General features: G+C 43.2%; 1 protein-coding gene across 3 annotated transcripts; it reads right to left on the bottom strand.

The window, feature by feature from the left end:
- Positions 1 to 8,090: 8,090 nt before the first annotated feature.
- Positions 8,091 to 23,612, bottom strand: LOC118686897 (serine/arginine-rich splicing factor 5-like). Of its 3 annotated transcripts, none has more exons than XM_036383414.2 (8): positions 23,518 to 23,612; positions 21,253 to 21,391; positions 17,732 to 17,802; positions 16,877 to 16,963; positions 15,321 to 15,393; positions 11,456 to 11,529; positions 10,434 to 10,544; positions 8,091 to 9,560 (listed from the first exon to the last, which is right to left on the bottom strand). In XM_036383414.2, the coding sequence occupies exons 2-8, from the start codon at positions 21,376 to 21,378 to the stop codon at positions 9,269 to 9,271; spliced, it is 834 nt and encodes a 277-aa protein (XP_036239307.1). In that variant the 5' UTR covers positions 21,379 to 21,391; positions 23,518 to 23,612; the 3' UTR covers positions 8,091 to 9,268. The 3 variants fall into 3 exon arrangements, with proteins under 3 accessions (XP_036239307.1, XP_036239308.1, XP_036239306.1); XM_036383415.2 differs by lacking the exon at positions 23,518 to 23,612 and adding an exon at positions 22,963 to 23,187; XM_036383413.2 differs by lacking the exon at positions 23,518 to 23,612 and adding an exon at positions 22,894 to 22,912.
- Between the last annotated feature and the right edge of the window lie 1,359 nt (positions 23,613 to 24,971).

The raw sequence follows: 24,971 nt of genomic DNA, 5'->3' as shown, positions 1-24,971 counted from the left end.
TTCAGGAAATACAGAAATGGGGTACTTCCAAGTAAGTTAACTAAGTAACTTTAATCAGAAAGACAATTTATTAACATTTTCTGTTAATAGCCAGCTCTGTAGATTCCCATGATTCCCACTGCCAACATCTCTAATACAGAAATATTTATGACCCTTCTCCTTCAGAAGGCTGGGTTTTATCTCATTTAAAATAGAGAGAGAATGAAGATTCATTGGTCAATGTTAACTATGTTAACTCTCCCTTTTTGTCCCCATGCTTCAAAAATAATAGAAGCATTCAAACCTTAAAATGGAATTGCAGAGAGTCGCAGTGGCTGTGAGCCATTAAATGCTTGGCTGTAGTTTTTTATTGAAACTATTAAAGCAATTTACTGTACAGGTAGCTTTGGCAAAGTAGGGTTTAGATTCTTGTTAGGTTCACAGCCCTGTATCCCCAGAGGTCAAGCACAATGTGCTGAGGAGACTGGCTCTGCCCCAGCAGAGCTGCCAGTGCATCAGACAGAGCACAAAGAAGCGTGTGCAAGTGTGAGGCCTAAAGGAGCTGCTATCGCTCTGATTTCCAGAGAGAAAAAACCCAAAGAGTTTGTTAGAATGCAGTCTTGAGTGCCCTTAGGTTTGGGTAGTGTGAGGCCCGTGTTTATGGCCCACTTGTGAAAGGAGGGCGTTTCTGTCTCCCGGTGCGCTGGGGGGAAGCAATGGGGCTGCCATCTAGAGGCCAGAGTGACCTTCCAGCACATTCCCTGGCACAGCCGTCACTGGCCATCAGCTGCTCTCCTCACCACCTACCCATAAAGGATTCCCCATTTCCAAATGAAAGTGCCACACTACAAAGCATTTCTCCATCCACGTCTCTCATTCAAGGATTGCATAGACTGCCTCAATCAATCCAGCTCAAGAATAGCCTATGTAGATAATTGATGCGTCTGCCATGGGGATGAAAGACAGTATGAAATATGAGATACAAAGAAGAATCTTGCAGAAATACTTGAGAGATTCAGAATCTTGCAGAAATACTTGAGAGATTCCCAGAAACTCTTGGTTTCTGGGAATATTAGCAGGAAGACTTAAGCACGGGACAGGGTTTGTGTTGCCTATTAGGCACATCAAGCCCTATAGCCAGAGTAGGCATGATTTTCATCTGCTCATCCCATTGTTACTCCTTACTATTGCCAGGCTTTGGAAGAGTTTGCTCTGAAAATGCCCCAGAACTGTATCTGGTTTGGCTCAGAATGTGCTTTTCTCCCATCCCCACAGTGATCTCATTCCTCTCTGACAATAAGGTGGGGAACCAGATTTGCTGTGACCAGGAGCAAGCTCTGGGTGCCTAGGCCCGGACACTGTCCTTCGCAACCTGTTCCTAAACTGAACGCTGCAAGTCAAACCCATCTGAACCCCTGGCAACTGAAGCCAGTCTGTAACAGTCTGTTTTGGTGGTTACAGCCTGTTCAGAAAAGTCCTATCTTAGCTGTTGCTTCTTTACCATGGCTGCTCCTCTACTTTGCTGCCTCATCTTCTCTCTCATCTGGCTTAGGAATGACCTCTTCCCTATGCATTTCCTTACAGCAGGTGTAGGAGTCATTTAGTACTGACAAATGTTAAAGGGAAACAGGCAGAGGACTCTCAGGGCAGCCTACTGCTCTCCAGAGTGCCCCATGCTAATCCGAGGTGTGTTAAACCCTGCCACCTCCACACACCTTGAGCACACGAGGAGGGTGAAGTGGAGTTGGAAGGTGAGGGTTGCAGGGCAATGATACCCTGGTCTTGTAGCTGGAGAGGTTCAACCAAAGGCCCTCACAAAGCACTTCAGTTTTGCTTGCACGCTGCCTGCCCTGCGCCCTGCACCCTCCACATTGCAAAATCCCCTGCTGATGTGACTAAGAGTCACGTTCTGCGGCCTCAGCATCAGTTTCCACCTCTCACAGCCCTGAAATGGAGACAGGGATGTGTGATTCGCTTTCTCTTCTCCTTACCTAAGACTCTCTGATCATGGGTGATTTATGCCCAGGGGCCTGGAGGGACATTTCTGTCAATACTGTTGTATTGACTAAATAAAAACAGATCTGAACCTCACCAGTGCTGCTAACATAAAGGAAAGAGGAAGCAGCCACTGACTCCAGCAAGCTCTAGCAAAGTTCTGCAAGAAGCTGCTAAAAATAGGGCTACCCCTACATTTCCATCCTGCCTTTGACACAGGCACAGCTTTCACATCCCATTGGCCTCGCCATTTCCTTGTGGCGGGCTTGCCTCACGCCCCAGCGTCACCGCCAGCCCTTCCTGCCTGTGGACAGCCCCAGGAGCTTTGAAGTGCAGGCAGCTCCTTCCCACCCTGCTGCAAGCAAACACTTCCCCTGCCCTCTTTACCTGTCCCTCAAAGGAGAAGTGGGGCAAGTCCCTGTGACAATCTCACCCTAAAAGTCCCAGAGATACTGAAGACCAGAAAATCTTTCCACAGTGGAGGGTTTTCTCAGTAAATGAAATGGTGGAAAGTGTTTGTTTGACTACCCTGGGTTAATGTTCCCAAACACTGCCTTTTGACTGTGGCACTTATTCTTGGAGGACTTGGAGCTGAAAATGACCTGAACCTGCTTCTTGGAGTAAAAAGGAAAACAAGTGAACCCAGGGTAGAGGATGGGATGTGAAGAAGAGCCCTTCTGCATGATCTGAGACTCAGGTGTCCCCATCCCTGGAGCCAGGGGGTGGCTGTTAGACAGCCAGTGGTGCTGTGTGCATGCTGGATGGCAGTGCCTGGAATATGGAGGTGCATTGGCAATGTGCTACAGGAAGAGCAAGAGTGCTGCCAGTTCTGCTGGTGCTGTTCCTGAGAGATAAACTCAGAGTGGAGGGCATCACTGTTAAGCTGCGAAAGCAACAAAGTCTGTGAAGCCAGGTGAAATGGAGACTGTTGAAAATTACCCATTTTGTTTGTCCAAGGATTTCCAGATCCTGGGGAAGTAATACCCATGGGATTTTGGGCCAACAGAAAGATCACTAACATTTCTGTTTTCCCTGTTTTTCAATCCAGCAGGGTAACAGAAAGGGCAAGGCAGAACATGCTGGACTCCTGAGAGACAAGAGGGATCAGGGAAGTCCAAGACCAGAGCTCTGCCTTCCTCTCTGGACCACAAGATGATTAAGCATCTGACCACCTTGTTGCCATGCTGCTGGACAGGGGTCCAGAAAGTCTGGGAGCTGATTCATTCCTCCGTGAGTTTGGAGTCTGGCTGTTCTGGTCTCAACATCTCAAGCAGAGGGATGGGATCTTGAAACCTCACAGACCCTGATTCTGCTTCTAGGTATCAAGAGTGAACCAAGAAAGCCAGCTGAGTCTCCTTGAAGTAAAAAGACTGATGATGAAGAAGACCTGAACTCCTTCTGCAGGGGCTGTGGATGTTGTCTTGGAGTAGCCCTGACTTTGGAAGGGGACTGGAGTGTGGAGACGCTGCCTTGAGGAGTTGATTGGTAGGGGCCAGAGGTCTCAGGTGAATGCAGGGAAGGAGCCCCCAGCCAGCCTGCAGGACAGGAGTTACAGCCCTGTTGAAGGCACTGGGTGGTAAAACGTAGCAGAAAGCCATTCTGCTCAGAAGTCACACCTAGGCAACAAGAAATTTTCTCCAGACCAAGCCAGAGGTTATTTCCGGAAGCGTCTTTGTCAGCAGTCTCCTTTGGAGGAGTGGCAATATTCAGTATGTACCTACCACTGTCTAGAAACTGGCCATGGCAGAGGGGTGCAGCTCCCGTTCCGGGCAGCTCCTGTGGGTACACATGAGGTGGGAGGAGGAGGATGGGCATGGGGGTGGCAGCTTCCTCAGCAGACAGTTTTGTTTCTCACTCTAGTGCAGAAGAGAAGCATTTGTTAGTTCTCACTACTTCTGAGCCTGTGTAACCACTCTCAAGATTAGCGGGTGTAGGTTTCCTGGGTGGCTGCAGTTTCATACCTGGATCTTAATTCAATCTCTCCATCTCCCTCCCTCACCCTGCCGGAGCTCACAAAGGTGGGCAGCCCGACCCTTGGTGAAGCTGTCGGTCTGTGTTGCTAATAAGATGTTGCGGAGATCGGGGGAGCGGCCCTGGAACCACCACTGGGCTGGAGAAACAGGTCCACAGCCCTTCAGAGCATTTCTCATCGTGGCCGTCATGACAAAGAGACTTCCAAGGGCTCGAGGAAATGCCAGGGAGTCAAAATGACGGGACCTAGATTATCTGCACACACAGACGTGCCTTCCAACAAACAGGTCCTTCAGGAGATCTGCACATGGCTCACCTCCATGGCTGATTTTTGAGCCTCCCCCGCCGCTCCTCCACCTTTCCTTCTGCTCCCCGGCAGGTGAACGTGCTGAAAACCGCATGGGAGGCCGAGGGCAGAGCTCTGTGTGTGTGTGTGTGTCTGTGTGTCTGTGTGTATCTGTGTGTGTCGGGGCGTTCCGCAAAGGCAAAGCTCTGGGTCACCAGCGAGATTTTGAGGCGATTTTGATGCGAATTTGGAGTTTCTGGAAGCGCGGTTTCCATGAAGCGGTGCCACAGCGCCACCTGGCGGGCCGGGGCTGCGCGGGGCTCGCTCGGTTCCCGGGATCCGCCCCGTGGGAAGCAGCGATGGCACTTCCCGCTGGGATGGCGCTGCTGACGTGCCGGCAGACCCCGCTGTCACCTAAACAGCACCGTCACGGTGAAGAAGCGCATGGGCAGCCGCAGAGCCCAGCCCAAGGCAGCCCTGAGTGCTGCGTCACAGCACAGCTCCACCGTAAGCACACGCATAAGCCGCTCCCAGCACACCCCCCTTCCACGCACTGCGAGTGCTGCCGTTCAGGTAGCAGAGATGCTTGTAGGAGGGCAGGGATGTGCACAACACAAGTTTGTGAGGTCTTAGCAGGGTTAAGTAAATTCACTCAGGTTTTGAGGTGTTTGCGGTGAGATTTGGGGTCTCAAAATATACTGAGTGTCATTGATTCTCACTGGGAAATACAGTGTAGTGCAATAATTTTGGTGCTCACAGGTAAGAGAGACGAGCTGCTAGACTAAAGGAAATTCAAGAGTGTGTAGAATAAGCAGATGTGGGGTTTAGACCATCCAAGTGCCAGAACTGGGGAAAGGTAAAGTAAACGAAAACAAACAGAGGGCAAGTGTGGGCAGAAATTTTGCAGCATTTTTGGCAAACCTGGAGGACCAGTCTACATGATCAGTAATGGTTCTTGCACAGCGCTAGAAACAGGCTGTGACAATTTGAATGAAAAGAACAGGGAAACTTTTTAAACATGTAAGAAAACCTGTGTGTTTTTGAGCACATCGCTTTTCAGTTAAGGCATTCACAGGAATTGGCAGTGATGCAGGGAACATGGCAATGGCTGTATGTGTAAGAGACAGCAGAGCTGCTTGCCTATACTTCTTGTTAAACAGCCAGCGTGACCTGAAGCTTTACTGGAAAAAATACATAGAAGGGACAAAACCAGTGCAACCAACACCAACACTTCAGACTGAAGCACTAGATGTGGTATTTAAGTCAACGTCTGGTAAATTCCATTTTTGGCTGGAGGCATGAAAGGGATAGGCTGTCAAGAGAGGCCAGATACTGATTGTGCGATGGTCGGTACCAGCAGAAGGAGAGACTGCCCATGGCCTAAGCACAGTCTGCTCTGAAGAGAGAGATCTGTCTGGTAGCTGGAATGCTGCTGGCCTGGACTCCTGATAGCCTGAGGCACTTGGAAAATGCCAACCAGAAGTCACAGTGGAGCCTACATCCATAGTCTCGTGATTGCAAAGACTTCATCCAGTTTCCTTTCTTTTATTTGTATGTTTCCCCAACGTCTCCTTCTTGTCATTGCTTGCCAGCATATGCTGCACCACTGCTACTCTGTCCCCTAACATCTGGCTCAAATTTTAACAGTTTAGGGTACCTCTTCTTTTCAAGGCTCTAGACTGAGAGCCTTTTCAGATTTTAACTTCAGCTATACCAATGGGTGCTCACATCCCTTAAGAGAGTATCCTGGAGCATCCTACCTCTGTGAACCACAAAGTAATATCCATGGGACTCTGATTGAGGAGAAATCAGTTACCATACAACACCAGACAGCTGGCTGTTGGGTAAAACAAATCCAGCATGTGTGTAGGACCCTGCTGAACCTGATCTCAGGGTCTCCAGTGATGTGTCACACCTACATACACACATATGAGAGAAATTCTAAGTCTGAACTGAAACATCTGCTCTGGATCTGGATCTTTCCAGCACAAGAGATTTCTAGAGTGGAAAAGGAGACAACTGGTAAAGACCATGTTCATCCCTGGTTACAAGAAATTGCCATCACACTACACAAAAATATCATTCATTACCAGTGAAACTCTCTATTTTGAGTCCTTTGTTAATCTTGAAAAACAAGTTTTGCCATACATTATTCCCTCCCTCATCACTCCCTCATGGTCTTAGGCCCAGCAAATCAATAGCAGTGAATATCGTTTGAACACCTTGAGACTACCCAGACAGAGTTGCCATTAGCTGGTATTCCACTACAGCATATAACTGGCCTTGTTCCTAACCCCAGCCTGTTAACCCTTGCACTTTCCTCCTGGTGCTGACTCTAAGGCCTGAACAGCTCCCTGATGTTTCTGCTGCATCCCCTCCTTTAGGCTGGCATGGAGCCTTCTGCCAGGTGTAACTGTTGGCTACTCAGCTGTTATTGTCCCAGTAAATCACCCGGGGTGAAAGGCTAACAATTCTCCAGCAGGTTTGCAGAGAGAGGAGGTGAAGGGGGACCTGACTGGAGGACTGGAGAAATGGGAAATGTGCCCTCAGGTACTGGATGCACAAAGCACTTAGTCTGCCAGCAAACAATGGCTATGGAGTGGAAATGAGGGAAACAGATGGGAAATTACATGCTTCCAAAACCTCTGTAAGAAGACTAATTCCACTTAGGAGCTGTACAAGTTAGCTCTCAGATTGGGGAGTGGCAGGAGGAGCTGGCAGAGTGGAGAAATTCCAGCCCTGGCACTCAAGGCCCTTGACCCTTTGCTGGAGCGGGGCAGAGCGATACAGGTACGGATCCTGGGGCTGTTCCTACTCGGGATCACGTTGCTCCTTCAGCGCGGTTTTGAAAGACAAATGTCTTGTCCTCGAACAGAGGCCACACCCTTCTCAGCCCGTTCACAGTCCCAGGAGCATTGGCACAAGGACAGCCAGTAGATGGCAGAAGCCGGAGCCAAACCTGCTCAGTGAGGAATCCTAGCCTTCCTGGCAGGAATATTCTTCCTCCTCCTCCTCACCTCCTTTTGTTTGGCAACCACCGCTGAGCACACACACAACGCTCGCTTTCCTTTTCTCATCAATAAAGCAGAGATGTGATGTGGCCAAGCACAATAATGTTTATCTTCATGAACCACTGGGATACCCTTGGATGATGAAAAGCCGTGTGTTAAACTGACAAAAATGTAATTAGTAATAAAGAAGTGCTCTGTTTTGGGGGGATGATGCAGCCAGTTGCTGAAATGCAAATAATTGCAGTGCTTGAGTTCCCGGTGGGTGTACCCTGTGCTGCAATCATTTGCATGCTGTAGGATAAGGCTTCCTTCCCCTAGGAGGAAAATGTCCTGTGGCCAAACATTGCAAAGAATGAAAGAATAGTTTAGGTGGGAAGCGATCCTAAAAATCTAGTTCCAAACCCCTGCCATGGCAGGGTCACCAACAACTTGGCTTTACAAAGGGTGTTAGCCTTGAAGCCTTATATGTACACAAATTGTGTAGGCAATTTGAGAATCTCTAGTACAATATTTCAGAAGTGGCAAATGAATTTACCTATAGTAAGAGTCCAATACCCATGGCCATTTGGTTGTTGGTTCCACTGTTGAAGTGTCAGAGCAGACGGTATCACACAAACCTGTTTGCAAGGACTGCAGAAAGAATCCTTTTGCCATTTATTCAAACAGCCACTGCTGGCCATGACAGTAAAATCCTAAGCTGTCCTCCAGTTAGTCAGCATCTGGTCACTTATAACTGGTTTCTAGTTTCCATTTTCTTGCTTCTATACAGGTATACCTACAAATAAATTTCTTTCTGATGTCAGAAAGACTGAAGTGAGCAACAGCAACAATTAAACCAAACTGCAAAATAAGCCAGAAAAAGGATTGATTTTATTAGGAATGGTACATTTAAATACATGTAAGACTTTGGGATTAATTTACATATTTCTTCCAAAAATGTTTCCCTTCTTTGACAATACAGAAGTTAAAAAAAAAAATCTAATTCCAAATTGTAAGAACAACAGTATTTGCAGTGGAAATTTCTATTAATCAAAACAAGTGTGCATTCCGGAGATTTAGACTACACTTTTCCTGGGAATTTTTTTTGCTGCTCTCATTACTAAAATAACCTTCCTTTCCATCAAGACTATTGCTAGTCATACACATGTTATTCAGTATCACACTTTTGGGTATGAAAGCTATGTCACTTTAATAAACATCAAAAACATGGACATGCATATTGACATTTCTGTGCAGTTTTATGAAGTCACCTGTCAAATAAGGCCTATACATACAATACCACATACTAGTGAATTACTGTAAAATTATTATAATGGATTCCCAATAAACCTGACATCTGGATGGTATGTCTCATTTTAACAGAAAATTCCAGCTTTCATTACTGCTTAACATTGTATTAATCCATTATCCAAGTGAGCAATATTCAACTAACCAATGTGTATTCCTGAAAGTCTTTTGCAAATTAAGCATATTGTCAAGGTCATGTAAAGCTGGAACTTAAACAGCCTGTTAAGCCAAGCAACAGGGAAAAAGGGGAACTCTAAACTAATTTTATCTGGTCCATTCATTCTCGCACAGAAAAGTAGCCACAGAACCTTAAAGGAATTAAATCTATACTTCCTGTTCTCAGACTTAATACCAAGGACAAAAGCTAACATAGTATTTTGGAAGTCAAAGGCCTTGGAGGTGGAGGGGAAAGTAGGGGCAAGAAAGGGAGAAAGCAGCGTATTGTCTCATCCCATTACCTCAGCATTACGTGTACATAATATATCTATGATAGAAATGTTTACTAATAGCAGGGGAAAAAATAAAAAAGACTTCCCACTCCAGACTTCACTGAAAGAAGAAAGCTGACAGCCAGCCCCTCCTCACAGAGATGGCCTATTTGATGACAGGCACTTTGGCAATGTAAGAGGAGGTCACCCTTTCATCATGTTAACTCTTCCCCTCCCAGATCTCACATATAACTTGTCTCAAGTCTTGAAGAAACTTGAATCAAATTAATTAATACATCTCTCAAAGCAGGTTAACTACGGCTGTGAGCAGAGCTCGACCTAGAACGAGATTTTCTTTTAGAAGAAGAGGGAGAGGGGGAAGAAGCTATCAAGCTGGAGCGGTGGCTTTTGTGGGAGTAACTCTTTTTAGGAGTACGACTGCGAGAACGAGAGCGGGATCGAGAGCGAGAGCGGGATCGAGAGCGAGACCTGGACCTGGAGCGGGACCTGGAGCGGGAGCGGGACCGGCTGTCCGATCTGGAAGATCCTGTAGACCTGGACCTGCTGCGAGATCTTGAGTAACTCCTTGATCGAGATCTGCTTCTAGAAAAACAAAATTAAAAACTGTAGTCTCACCTCTTACTAAATTTAAAACAATCATGTAAAATTTACTCTGTACGCATGGCCCATCCATGTGAACCTGTGAAAGCGCTATTCACAGCATTCAGCCATTTCACAGGGCTGCTAGATTTCTGCTCTGCTCCATCATGACAGCATCTTCCTAGGTGAAGGCCAGCAGGAACTGCTGGCCTTGACACTCTCTGCTACTGGCACAATATGAACTGCCTAATAAAAGATGCCTCTCCCCAGCTCCTGCCAGGAGGAGAGAAACCAATTTTTAGGCAGGGGAATCTCTATCAAAGAACAACTCTTTGTCTGCAAACATCCTGCCTTGAAGTATCATTTAGTTTATCAAGAAAAACACAGAAATGGAACTTACCTTCACTAGTAATGCATCCCTTTTTTCATGGAAAGAGATAATGAAAGAGCTGCAGCCCACATGATTTTTATGACTGAACAGCAGAACTGGTTAGAAATAATGCAAGCAAGCTAACTGATTTTCTTTTATTCTCATGAACAAGTTGGCTTTCACAACTATTTGAGAAATATTTCACAGGACTGTGAAACAGCTTTCCTTTAAATGAAACATTTTTAATATGAAAATTCATGTTTTAAGAAGTTCTTTCTTTATAATACCACATTTTGTCTTTAAAAAAAATTTTACCCACATCCAAAACTGTTCTATTTACCCTGTTTAAGCAAGTTAGTTCTTATCCTTATCTGTTTACACTGCTCAAAAGTGGCTCTGTGCAGTGATATTTAGCTTGGGGCCAAAAAACTACATAATCAAACTTTGGCACAAATACTACCCAAATCCATGCCCTCAGCAGAATTTTATCATGCCAGGTGACATACCTATGCCTTCTGTGGTCTTCAGTCAGTTTAATTCTGCGTCCATTCAGCTCAGTGCCATCCAGTTTTTCCAGAGCACTCTTCATGTCACTGTAAGATGCAAACTCCACAACCCTGTATACCATAATGAAATGAAAGAAAAGTTTCAGAGAAGCAAAAAATAAGGAAAGCACATCTTTTTTAATCTGTTGATTCACAGCTGTTTCATCTTCTGAAAGCTAGTTTTTAACATGGTTAATAAGAAAATATGACACCAACAGTCCTAGCTATCCATACCTCTCACATCTACTTAAACAATAGCAGAACTGCCATCTGCAAGGAGATGGAGAAAATGCAGAAAGCTGCATAAACCTGCATCAGCTGAGGAAATACCTTTCAGTCCTCCACTAAACTGCATCCCAAAGCTGCCCATGAAACAAAACAAGTTTGCAGACTCTTCTGACTTATTCAAGAATTTTAACAGTGAATAGAAAAGTCCAGTCTTTGTGTTTTTTTAAGTTTGAACTCAAAACAGGGTCTATGCTGCATTGGTTTGCAGTGGCCCAAGAGCAGTTTTGCCAGCACAGACACTTTATTCACACTTCCTTCCCTCCTGCTTTGTTGTGCAGGACCTTTGTAGTCTGTAGAACTGAGAACAGAGAGTGGGCAGGTAGGTATTCCCCATGGAAGTTGGTTATGTTCACTTCCCATGACTTTGACTGCTGAACCAGTGTAGAGCAGCCACAGACAGGAGGTGTTTTAGCCTCAGGCCTCAGATCATAAATGATTATATAAAAATAAGACAGTAGGGCCTAACGTTTGAGAGGAATTCTCCCTTCCTTTCCTGCTTTCATGATAGAGAATAGACACTGAACTCCTACTTACTATCAGTTCATGTTTTGGATTGTTTTGGTTCCTTAACTAGAGAAATTTCCGCATCTAAGCCACCCTATAGATCTGTATCTCACTTCTTCTGTATTAAAGGAAAAATCATGCCCTTAGTAGTTTCAGCTATCATATCACACGAAGACACAAAATGAACTTACCCTTCATTCCTGTTGTTTCTGTGTGCATCCACATAGGTGACCTCCCCTGCCTTTCTCATGACATCTTTCAAGTCCTACAGCAAAAGTTAACATTTTAGTTTGAACGGGACACAAATCAGTCAGGTAGCAGAATACTCCCCTAAAACTTTCCCTGCTGAAACTGCTTAATGCTTTTTAATTTCTATATATAAAAAAATAAATATATATAATTTAGAAAAAGTTTCTGAAACAGCTTATGTAATAGCAGCTGCATATAGAAAGGATGCATCATTTTACAGCTACAGTGAATAAAACACTGCTTTCAAGATAATCCTACATCCCAAAACCAGCTGTTACGAAAACACAATGCAATACTTAAAAAACCAACATGTCCCCTGAAATCAGAACTGAGAAGTGCGGTAGTATTAAATCCAGATTTTCATAACTAACGCCCCAGCTAAATGACATTCCAAAAAGTGTAGACAAATTCAACCTTTATGCTCACCTCCCCCAGCTTCAAAGCAAAATTACAAGCCAAAAGGTCTAACTACAATGTAATTAAAAATTTTACAAAGGAATTTTTCTTTAAAAGTTTCATTTGAGTATCCGTCACGCTACAGTGTCACATCAATATACATCCTTGTCTTAAACTTAACAGAGGCTAAACATGGACAAGTAAAATTACTTGCTCAGCAATAGGGAAAGTACAAACAAATAATGCAAGAGGTCACTAAAAAGCTAAACATTTGTCTAAGTTAAGGCAGCACTTTTACCCAACAGTATCTGGTATTTTATAATCCCACACTACTTACCGCAGCACACCACAAGTGGCAGGTGATATAAGAAGGTACCTTAAGCAAAGAGCTGCTTGTCCAATACCTAGCTGGCCAAGAGGAACTCTCTTACATGAGAAAGGCAGTGATGGCTCATAGCAATATGCTTCACGGAGGTACCAGAGGCCCTGAAAGCACTGGACATAGTCTCCAGTCTCCAGAAGTGGCTAAAGAACCCGAGGATGATCTGTGCTAGCCAATCGAGATCAAACCCAGGCAAACCAAGATCTAGACTGCCAAAAAACAGGAGTGTCATAGGAACCAAAAGGAAAATTCAGAACAGGCCAAACCCTAGAATTTCAGCCACTAGAAAACCCCCAAATCTTTGGTTCTTTTTCTTCCACACAAGAAAAATGAAGGTTAACCAAATCAAGGTTGTTAGAAGAAGTTCAAAATGCACTTGGTTAGAATTAGAAATACGCTTAAGGAACAAAAGACTACAAAACAAAAAGCCAAGAAAAAACTTTAGAACATTTGCCACAGAATATAAAAAAGCTTAGTTTTATCTAGTATTTCGATTCAATAGTTTTTTGATAAAAACTGATACATGGAAAGTAGTAGATATTTTCCTTGTTTCACAGGTCTTAATATAAAGAAACCCTAACAGCAAATGAAAATTGGTCCCTATTAGTACTATTAAAAACAATACTTCAAATTATCTCAATTTAGAGATGATGGACAAAATTTTGGCTTTGCTCAAGTCAATGAGACTTTAACCTGACCAGGACTGGTAAGTCAAAAGGGAGTTAAAAAATGTTAATCTACACGATTATTTCCCAAATCAGTAACTTTAGGCTTTAAGATTGAGGCTCCCACAATCCTGCCACATTACGTGCTGAATCCTAAGAAACGTCAACATGAAATATTATTTGTAATCGCAATGTCAACACGATTAAGACGCCAACATTACTTCTCAAAAGAGAGGAAGTGTGCATGTGTTATAAAAGCTCAACATTCTGTAATTAGGGGAGTGTTTTAGAAGTTACCTGGTATCACCTAACCAGTGGAACGATCAAATTTTATCTTAAATTTACTGTTCTGGGTCACCTTAAATAGAACAAGAAAACCCTGTTGTCCTTAGCACCAGAGAGAAATAAGGTGTAGGACAACCATAAGTAGGAAAATATATCTTGATGTAATACAGACCTACTTTTCTCAACTGCTTGAAAATTTGATACTGGGAAACTGATCAGGGTGGTTGGAAAGCTCTAAACATGCAGAAATACATGTTTGCTAAAAAAAAAAAAGGAGAGCATCTAACAGTTTGTCTACTACTTAGAGATGGGATTATCTATTAACAATATAGTCAACAATCTGAGGAAATTGATCTGAATACAAATATTTCTGGCTTTTTCTATGTTTAAATATCCCAACACAGTAACTTTTAAGGGAGATAGATGTTCTCAAAGTATGGGGATCTGGGCACACCAAAGATTAAATTCTGTGTGCAAGTTTAAAAGCAAGGTTCCATAACGAGTGTGCTTCCTAGCACAGATTAGAAGGGAAGAATAATGGCACTACTGTTAATGGATTAGCTATTTTAATGTGTTTTAAGTAGCACAGTTAGAAGTTAAAACACTACAGAGTTAGTACCAAAGCAGTACAACTTCAAAAGTAAATGTAGCTTGCATATGGTTGTTACCTTCAAATGATGTCTATTTAGGCAGGTATCGAAAAGTCTCTTATGATAACTTATCATGTATTTAAGAGACATTAAAACATTTCATTAGAATACTAAAAGATTCATCAGTATGAAATCTGAATTGGGTGGGCTTCAGATTAAAATGTAAGTACACATAAAGCCATTATAAATATTCACAAGTAAAAGAAAGTTACAAAAATGTTAATTTTTTTTCAAGTTATGCATTTAACACTAAAAAGTCTTATAGGATTTGTTTTCCTTAACACTCCATTATAGCTTACTTCTCTGGTCCCTACTGTTGTTTCCAAGTGACAATCTCTTCATATATGTAACCGCGTAGCAAACCCAGAAGATACTTAGATTAAATCCAGTTGATGATAACCTCAACTCAGCTGGTTTTCTTTAGTTATTCAATAATTAACACAACTGTTCTGTTACGAACCCTTTGAACCTGTCATGCAGAAGATAAACTTGAGTTCAACCGTTGATCTGCATGGATTGCACCCAACTCTTACGAAACACATCAGCAGAGCTCCAGGCAAACCAAGAAGCCTCCTTGTGGGGAAGTAGCTCCAAGGCCGAGGCTTTGAACATTCAATATGTCCTACTGCATCTTTCAGGACTTTAATCAAAGTCTCTTTATTCAAAGAATATATAGCTTAACGAACAAGACTAAACTCCACTATTCACTCACCTTTTGTAAATAGCATCTGTTGCTATGTCCTTACAAAGTGAACTTTCTATACACTACACAGAACATAACTAAAAGAATTCATTACATGGCTATTCTGTTAAAAGCAAGCTAAATATTAGCAAAACATTAGCAAGAGGTGAAAAAAAACCAACAAAAAAAAGAAAGGTGGTAAGAAAGCTTCAAATTACAAGTACTGAAAGTTTGGGTTTAAAAAAAAACTATCTACAATATGCATACTCCACACAGTAGCTCTCTTAAAATTTCCTCTAATAATGATGTATTACCAGAATTCTCAATCATTAATTGGGTCACAAAAATATTTTGCAAAACATAAGAAAAGACTGTAAATTACAACCAAAACAAAGGCATGCATCTCCAGGTGTAACAATACAAAAGAATTACATAGTTTGAATTAATGCAATGTTTCAATATTTTAGAAACAATTTAGAGTCTTCTAAAGTTTTATTAGATGGCAAATAGAATTAAGAATCTGTTCCCAACTACAAAATCTAGTTACAGAATATTTGCGCAGCTTTGAAACAATGGACTTCTGTAAATGCTTGAATGCTAATTTTCACCAATCCCTGAAGCATTTTTCTTATTTTTTGTTGACATTAAATATTTATGATGGCTTTATTAAGAAATTAGACTGAACACAGTCTACTTACGGAGTAGTAAAATAAGGTGTAAAAAAGAGAAGGTAAGATGCTAACTCACCTGCCAGCTGATACGGGATGAAAGGTTTTCAACAATGATCCTGTGTTCAGTACGAACAGGAGGCCCATACCGGCTGGAAGAATTCAAAGGGGACAAAAAGGAAACAAATCTCCAGTGTAAGGAATGTAAAGTTTAAGAAATCTGACATTTTCTACAGTTCGCTGAAAGATTTAAGTAATGTGCTTATTGCTGGACTGCAGACTTGATTCTTCTTAGTCAAGAGTATATTTAAGACTCCACTAGAAGAGTGTCCCAAGTTTTTTCAGAACACCCAGATCTGCCAAGTATTTAAACAAGAGGACTCAGAGACATGAAAGTGGCAGGATGACTCTTATTTTTCCATTATTGCAAACCTCTTCTTGTCTAGTACTAGACTACAGTCTGACATCATGAACATGACTACAAAGTCAGATGCCCACGACCTTCAATCAAACAAACTTGCTATTTTGAAAGTTCACTTGTAGCCTGGACCTTGGACCAATTATACCACACCAAGGTTATTGGCACTAAAGTAAAAAAAAATCTAATTAACACACTTGCATATGCAAATTAGATGTTCCAGACATTGGTTGGTAACTGGCAGCAATTCTGACTTTGCAAGAGATATGAAGGTTTATGTCCCATGTATCTTCATCTTTCTTCCAAACTCTACTCTGCACAGGCCACGGCTATGAATGTTTCTACAGAGTAAATTCTTCCACACATATTTCCTTCACACAGGTAGATATAAAGTGAAAAGATGTAATGTGTAGTTGGCTGGCAGAATACATGCAAATCTGCAGAACTTTCACTGCACGTTGGCACAAAGTTCACCACTGGCTCTAATCACTGAAAGTGAACAACTTCACAAATACTGCATGTCCTCTAGAGGTATTCTAGAGATGAGCTGTGTCCTGGTTTGCACATTCCATCACTGGAGAGAGACTCTCCTGCTTGGTCAGCAAACTTAGTCAACTGGTATTTACTAACACATGCACAAGTGTTTATCTTGTGCCCTAGCACTGCTCCTTTTCTAGGCTGTGCTGAAATAAGCATTTTGATAATCATACAACTGGAAATGTGAAAACTTGGTTAGACAGTAAATACCTTGAATTACTGCTCTACAATATCCTACTTATCAGGTAAGCTCAATTTGGTGAATCAAAATCAAAAGCTGCAATAGAGAAGCTCTGCATTTCTCTTGACTTAGTATTAAAATCAGCCAATCCAACTGCAGCAATACTCCTTCACGTCATTTACATGACAGCAGGAAGCAAGACCAGTGTAGTGCCTACAATATGGCAAAGGCACATTTCATAATAGGTTTGTGAACCTCTCTGAGACAGTTAAACTGCTTTAAAATCCCCACTCTCCTCAGCCTGAGAGGGCAAGTAATAGTAATGAACCTGCAAGGTTCGAGAACATAAAAACTTTTTTTGTGAAGCTACACAGGGAACCAGAGCTGGATCCCTAAATCACAGAAAGAAAACTCCAGTTCTTTTGTGACCGGAAGAAGAAAAGGACACAGTTCTTTTGTGACTGGAAGAGGAAAAGGACAGAGAGCTCAGACCACCTACCTAGATCCACTCTGCGACTGGTAATAACTGAACCGTTGTGAGAATCTTCCCCTTCCTCTTCGGGCTCGAGCATGTTCAATTGTGACCCTTTTGACAGGAACAAAAAAACCCCAAGCACATAAAAAAATTAAAACAACAAACTTAAAGTATTTGACATTGACTGGAAGCAAATGTGCACAATGTGCACAAACAAGAATTATCTTGCCCTTGCTAGAAACGATTTATAACACAACCACTGGCATTTCTTAAAGAGCCAGACCAGTGTTTTTTCTCATTGGTCTCCCTCAGATTTTCATGAAAATTGTCATGAGTCTGTAATTAAGACAAACACTTGAATATGCTCAACCAGAGTCCAGGAGTACTCACAGAGAGAAAAGAATACTAAAATAACCAACAACAACCTAATGACCTAACATACAGCTTCCATAATCACAATAAAAATTACTGCAACATTCAATGACTATAGTTCACATTGCTGCCAACTGAAGTGCAATGATCCAAATGATAATAGGCTATCATCAGCTTATTTTCTGGTCAATAGACAGATAAATACTAAATAAGTTCAATTCACTCTTACTAATATTCCTAATGAGAAGATCCTGAGTTACCTCTGAAAGAGAACTAAGTACAAGTAGAGAAAACGGTCAGCCCTGCTCTAAACCACTCCTCCTCCAGTCCTAAACTAATCTTTGCCTTAAACAAGACTGGATCCTAATGAATATCTTTAAAGTTATGGAAGGTATATCCCACTATAGAACCACAGGAAATGGGTGTCAGAGCACAAGATGATGCACTGCATTTAGATGCAAAGCACTTTTTCTGTTCTGTTAAGGGAAATTATGCTATCATACTTACCTTTCATCACACAGCTCTTTACCATTTAGTTCATAAATTGCATCATCAGCATCCCTGTGGTCTTCGAATTCCTAAGAAGAAAATAGAAATAAAAATGTATTTTCCCTCACAGTATATGCAAATACTAATAAATATGCTTCTTTATAAATTTTACATTTCTACAGCAAGTATCACCAAGAACTTTGAATAAGGAAACTAGTTCCTAGTACATTTATGACTGAAAAGCCAAGATGTTCCTAGTCATGATGATTTCTTCTCCCTCCATCCCACAAACTCCTTTTGCCTCCCCAGTTGTTTCAGTATAACTTATTTGCAGGACTTATTAATTACATTACCAGGTTTGCTAAGAAATATCTAAAATACTTTTGGGGAGAGGCGGGGGAAACTACTTAAAGGCATATAATTTAAAACACAGCTCCACATACAGGAAAATTGAATATAACAGCATGAGCTGATTAAATGCAGGAGAGCTGTGCACTGCCAAAACTCTCCTAAGATTAAATTCTTACTGAACCAGCAAAGAAAGAGTGAACCAGAAAAAAAAGCCCTCCTAATTTTTTTCAGAGTGAATTCAGTTCACTAGCTGGGCAAAAAGATGCCCATGTAAGAAGAGTATGAAACATAAGCCCTTCTTCAGCGCTGGCCACCTGCAGGTCCAGATCAGCTATAACAAGCATAATTCCCTTTACTGTTGCAATGGAATCTGTCACTTCACTTTTGGCAGAAATGCTGCTTTAGTCAGCCTGAGTAGCCTCTGCCCACTATCCAGCCTACTGGTTCTTGGCAAAGATGCTTGCACAGCTCTGCAGGAAACTAGGTCAAGAAACCTACCCAGATGAAAAAACAGCCCACTTTGTGCAGGAGGTGGGGGTCAAAAAGTGTTATTTTTCAATCATATCAGGTTCCCAGGTAGGTTCATTATGTGTGGCTGGATAACTGCAGCAACACCATGAGAGGCAAGGGGACAAAGGAAAGAAATAAAGCAGAGAGAACAAGCAGCTGGCTAGGGACTGCTGGCAGCAACAGGGCAGATGGAGAGAAAAAATTGTGGAACTGCAGCTTGCAAGGAACGAACAACAGAGAAGCAGCTTCCCAAGTTGAACAAAGTGTTTGCATAACTATAAACTGCTTTTCAGAAGCAATACTGGCTTAAGCAATCTTCCCCCTTCTGCACTGAAATTTGTTTCACTACCAAGTGAAACATCACACATCCTTGCATGATGATGCAAAGATTATCTTAAGACACATAATTTAAGTCCAGCCTTTAAAAGTATCAGTAGTTGGCAACTACAAGTCCCATTATGTCAACTACTTTCTAACAAACGGAACATGTGCAAGTCTATCTAGCTTTATGGTTTGAAATTTGAAAGCACTATGTTCTGAAAGCTACAAAATTAAAGTAAATATAATTAGTTTCAAAGATTAAGCAATGATTTCAATCAAGCACAACAAAACATGCTTTTAGCACTATAACAATATTTACTTGGTTTTGTAATAAGTTTTATAAACACAAGTCTTAAATAACAGAAAATAAAGATGAGCTGATAGCACAAGGCCAATGAAGTGCCATGAAGGATAATGCCATTCCATGTGTTTATAAATGACATGGATGACAGGATCAAGCACAGCCTCTGCAGTTCTGTGTCTGGGAGGACAAATAAATTTACCAGAATGAAAAACCATCCTACATAAAGACCTTGATAGGCTGAAAGATTAAGCAAGCAAGAATGACAAATCTTAATGAAAGATACTCCATGACGTGCTGCATGTGGCATAAGACAATCCTAAGCAGCAGAATGCGCTGGGGGCTGAGTGGCTGGAGAGCAGCTCTGCTGAAAAGGCCATGGAAATCCTGTAGAGAGTCAGCTAAGCATGAGTCAGCAGCACGGCCTTGCTGCAATGACAGCAAATTGTATCCTGGGCTGCATCCGTAGGAGAACAATCAGCAAACCGAGGGGTGCTATTATTCCACCCCACTTGGCATTTGTTAGGCCACACCTGGAACACTGTGTCAAGTTTTGGTCTCTCCAGCTCATAAAAGACATTGAAAAATTGGACTGAGACTAGCAGAGGGCAACCAAAATTCATCAGAAGGTTGTATAACAAAGAAAAGCTGAGAGAGCTGTGTTTGTTCAGCAGGAAGAAAAGGCAGCTTCAAGGGAATACAGTCAGTCTTCCAAAACCTAGAACATAGTTACACAAACAATGGAAGTGATTTCTGATATGGGTGCACAATGATAGGATGACAAGTATGGGAGGGAAAGTTGTTTAGCTGCAAAGAAAAAGCATTTTATTCTGAGAACAATTGCATTATTAATATAAATTTATGAGACAATGATTCAATCTTATTAGTGATCTTTGCAAAGAAAATGGCTCCACCTAGGAACTAGAGAGGAGGGAGGACTGACTGACTCGCTTACAGGAGTTGAATAGAAGCTGTTCCTGAATGAGACAACAGCCCTGCCCAGGAAGAGAAGAGGAACACTCAAGGAAAGGGGACTGAGAAATAGCAGCAATTGTAAAGAGCACTCTAAATATAAACTCAGGCTCATGTCTACATCAGCCACTTACCTCCAGACTTTTAAGAGACAGGTATTTATTTACCTGCTGGCAGTGAACAAGCAGCTCAGAATGCAAGGGAACCAGAAACCACTATGTGTAGGAGTTAAGGAGCAATACTCACATGAAACTAAAGTAGGCAAAGCCTGTCCTTTTGTTCCTTTCCAATAACTTCACTCAAGGGATTGATCTTGGCAGAAAGAGTGACCTGTAAGCCTGCCATTATGCGAGGGCAGTATCAGCCTTTCAAGTCTGAACTAAGTGCTGCACAACAGCTAATTCTCAATTCTCATGAGATAAGTTAAAACACAGGCTGATTCTGAGTCGATCTGTAAAGCTGCAAAATTTGGACACTTAGGAGCACAGAGCTCTAGAAAGCAGTGGTAGGTAACTGAGATACAATAAACTGTCTATTTAATTTCATAGTCTGACAAGCATATATGCCCTACAAACATGTACTGATGATGAATATGCTGAATTTCAGCTGCACAAGACTTCAAAGCTGTGCTGCTTGGATCCACCAGCCAGCACCCACTACACCAGCTGTCTTAGCCAACTACTCTGCTTTTAAGTCAGGCCATTATTTAAGAAATATGACCAAGCAGACTGCAAGGGCTGAGAGTGGCACTTAAGTGGTTCTTATAAACTCTTCTTCTGGGTGAAGACTGCAAAATTTTGTACTGCCATAACAGAATAGAGTCTTCAGAAATGAGGGGTGAATTTTAAACTCACGGAAGACTATGATCAAACAATGTATTTAATGTAGCTGGAATATTACAGAAATTTTGAGCAAAACCTGGCCAAAACTGTAATCCAAAATTATGAAAAGCCTTCTGAAATGTTTATTAATATTTTCCATTTCCCGCTGTAAATATTATCTTAAACATCTTCCTTTCCTTGACATCATCCTAGCAAGGTTAGTACCTGCAAGCAAGAGCAAGGAAAACAAAGCTGTTACTTACCACAAAACCAAATCCATTTTTCAGATGGATTTCTCGTATGCGACCATATCCCTTGAAGAACTTCTCTACATCCCGTTCACGAGCTCGTGAGCTCAAGTGTCCAACAAAGACACGGCAGCCACTCATCTTAAGGGTGATGCTAAAAAAGAAAACAGCACCGTTTATCAGATTAACAAACTTAAAATAGGGTGATTAAGATCACTTTTACACCTCAGAAATCTTCGTTAAATAGGATTTGATTTTACTGCCCTCCAGGTATACATGTTAAAAGCCTGATTCTCTACAGCCAGAGAAAGGATAAAATCCTGTTTTGCTGGCTTCTAGCAGAACCCACAAAGAACTTCCAGTTTTGCACTTTTTAATCATAAAACTTAAAATCCCAAATCTGTAATTTCAAAGATTTTACTGGGTTAGCAGCTGCTGGGGAAAAAAAATCGTATGCTAATAATGAGAATAACAACAAACAACAAAAAACATTCTTAAAACTTTTGCTTTTATCTAGAAAAATCTCTTCAATAAAATTTTATTAGCACACAAACGATAAATGGTAGCCATCAAATTATTTTCATTTCCAGTAACCATAAATATTATTTCAACAGTCTATCAGGCTGTGAAGAAGAATTTTGCATTATGAGATTTCAACAATGGCGAAAATAAAAAAGGCTATTTGAGGCACTCAAATTTTTAAAGCTATCCACTAATCCAGTATATATAATTTGAGATATTCTATGTAAGACTCTATTTTTAACCTTAAGGTGTCACTTTTTCAATTTATGTGGTTTAAAAATTTTTAAGATCCCATAACTGGAAAATATTAATTATGTGTCTCACTCAATGAGCCTGCTGTCATAGAAAAAAAACCAAAGAATTTGAGCCCGAAGGAATGGAAATATGACGTGATCTTGCACAATACTGGGCACTAATGCACGCAGAGTAAAAAGACGACATGTCATGTCAGCTGTGAAAATAATTCCCCTCAGTCGGGATGCAGTATTTTGAATTAATGTGATTTACCTTCTCTGTTAACGTACACCCATTAGGTTTCTACTGAATACTTTCTTTACTCAGACTTACCGTGCCGTCAGAGAAGTGCTGGAGTTTTGGAAGCCTGGCTACTGGGCTTTTTATGGGGCGAGGGGCTGAACTGCAACAGCACTTACTTAGACTGGCTTCAACCCCGAACCTCGGAAGAGCCTACGCTGCGCCCTTTGTAGCCATTCTCTCCTTTGTGCTCACCCGTGCATTTTGATGCCCACAAGGAAATCCAGTTCAGGGGGCTGGTTCAGCTCCCTCGCGGAGTGCCCAGTGTTCCAACACACGGCTTCCCTGGCGCACCCTTACCGCACAAACACTGGCCAGGCCAGCCGTGGGTATTAAGGGAAAGGCAGGCCCTCGTAGAGGAAGGACAACCTTACGTAACTGTATGCTTTAAAACACGGCAAGAACAGCTACTTTGGTAACAGCGCTCATTTTGGGAACAACAGAGATTTGAAAGATTAAAATGACAGCGTAACTGCTGTTCGATATTTTTAGTTCTAGAAAAATAAAGTGGGGAGAAGAATCACAAAAGGAAATGAACACGGGGTGGGTGGGTGGAACTGATCACCACTGAAACTGTCAAATATACTGCGAAAGACTTACGAACAACCCATCCGCGCGTTATTTACTCATTATCAAGGAGCACAATGGATGCGAGATCTGTATTGACACCTGCGAGGCGCGGAGCTTCACGCGTCGCTCCTACCACAATGAAATGGAGTTCGCTCGCTGACGACTCAGTAGGTGCGGAAAAGCCCTCGGGAAGCACGGACCCGCAGCAAGCGGCCATCTGCTCCTCCCTCCTTTCGAGAAGCCGTGAGGATCCGGGACTGCGCCAGGCCCGCGGCCTGCCCAAGGCGGCCGGGCCCTCTTCACAGGCCCGCCGCCATCACGGCGCCGGCCCACGCAGCGGCGTCGGCCCCTGCGGCTCTTCGAAGCTTTGCGCTCGCCTCCAATCCGCGACGGCTCCTCGCGGCCATCCCGCTGGGATCAGCCCTCCCAGCTCGGGGCAGCGATGGATGGCGGTCCCCCCCCCCCTCCTCCCCCCCGGCCGCGGCCCTGCCGAGCGCTCGGGCCTGCGGCGCCGCGCGGCGTCAGAGCGGCCTCCGCCCGCCGCCCCGGGCCTCGACCCGTTCCCGCCCCGCCGCAGGGTACCGCCGCCAGAACCCCGCCGGTGGCTCCCCGCGCCCGCCCCGGCCCCCCCGCGGTGGAGGGGCGGCCACGCACCGTCGCGGAGCGGCGAGTCCTGCTGGCCGTGAGGGAACCGCTCTGCGGCCGCGGCGACAATGGCTGCCGGCTGCTCCACCGACCGACCGCCGCGCGACAGCTGCGCCTGCGCACAGCCCCGCGCACCGCCCCGCCCGCAACGCGCCGCGCGGCACGACGGGAGACGTAGGCGCGGGGGGCAATGGCGGAGGGCTCCGGGAGCATCCCGCTCCCGCCCGCCGCCGCGGACAGGGACATTTCCCGCTACACCGGGATGCTCTGAGCCCCGTCCAGCCTGGCCTTGCACACTGCCACGGATGGGGCATCCACAGCTTCCATGGGCGGCCTGTTCGTGCTGAACTGCCCGTGACTTTTTGTCTAAGACATGGCAAAAGAGATAGATAACAGTTCTGCTTAACACGTGGAGGAGAAAAGTCACACGTGCGGAGAATTCATCCGGAGTGATGCACTCGGCAGCTCAGTCCTGCCAACACACGTGTGCCGCGGCCAGCCCCTCAATACCATTTTCTCTTCGGCACACAGAATGACACCGCTTTGGACAACGCCGCAATATTTATTGTTAATCGCTGACACCAGGGGGAAACCTTGGCTGGGGAAAAGCGTCTAGTGAACATCCAGGCCTGGATGGCAGAAGCAGTTTTTCCATGAATAAACAGCACACTCCTGCTTTATCAGTCAGATATATGACTTTATGGACTTCTTACAGTGTAATTAATGACAGTTTACAGTATGATGACCAAGATGAAAATTATATTTTGTCAATGTAGCATAGCTTGTTAAGTCTTCGCTGTCCCAATGCTTAAAATATAACTACAGTTTGGTTTGCCCATTTTTACCCCCTTGTCTGACAGCATCGTGTCTGGATTTCCTGTTTTAACTTGAAGTAAAAATCTAACTTGCCCTTATGATATTGTATGTTAGATTCAGGCATCATTCGAATTTTTTGCCCTCTCTAGGAGGGAGATAACCTAGACATTAAACATCCACATAATAAATAGAATCTTTTAGGTTGCAAGTGATCCTCTTCATTCTTTCCCATTCAGGTATTGAGACTCCTTCAGCCTTCTCCAGGCTGAGCAGTCCCAGCTCGCTTGGCCTCTCCTTACATGAGAAGTGCTTGCAGTCTCACACTTATCTTTGAGGTGATGTGCTGGATTTGCTTCAGTAAGTCCACGTCTCTTTTGTGGAGATAACACTCCAGATGTGGCCTCACCAGTGCTGAGTAGAGGGGCAGAATCGCCTCTCCCAACCCTCCAGTGGTGTCCTGGTGAGTGCAGCTAGTGCAGCCCAGGATGTGACTGTTGCCACAAGGTAGCTGATGTGAACTCTTACTTGGTAAGAAAATGGAGAAATGTGACTACAGAACAGAGCTAGCTGTGGTTAAAGTAGAAAATGTGGCTAGCTATAGCTGGTGCAAGTATGTCTTACAACTCTGAATACAATGTGTAGTTGTA

The sequence above is a fragment of the Molothrus ater genome, chromosome 6 (genome assembly GCF_012460135.2).
Source record: "Molothrus ater isolate BHLD 08-10-18 breed brown headed cowbird chromosome 6, BPBGC_Mater_1.1, whole genome shotgun sequence".
Taxonomy (NCBI): Eukaryota; Metazoa; Chordata; class Aves; order Passeriformes; family Icteridae; genus Molothrus; species Molothrus ater.
This window is presented reverse-complemented; position numbering and strand designations above follow the sequence as displayed.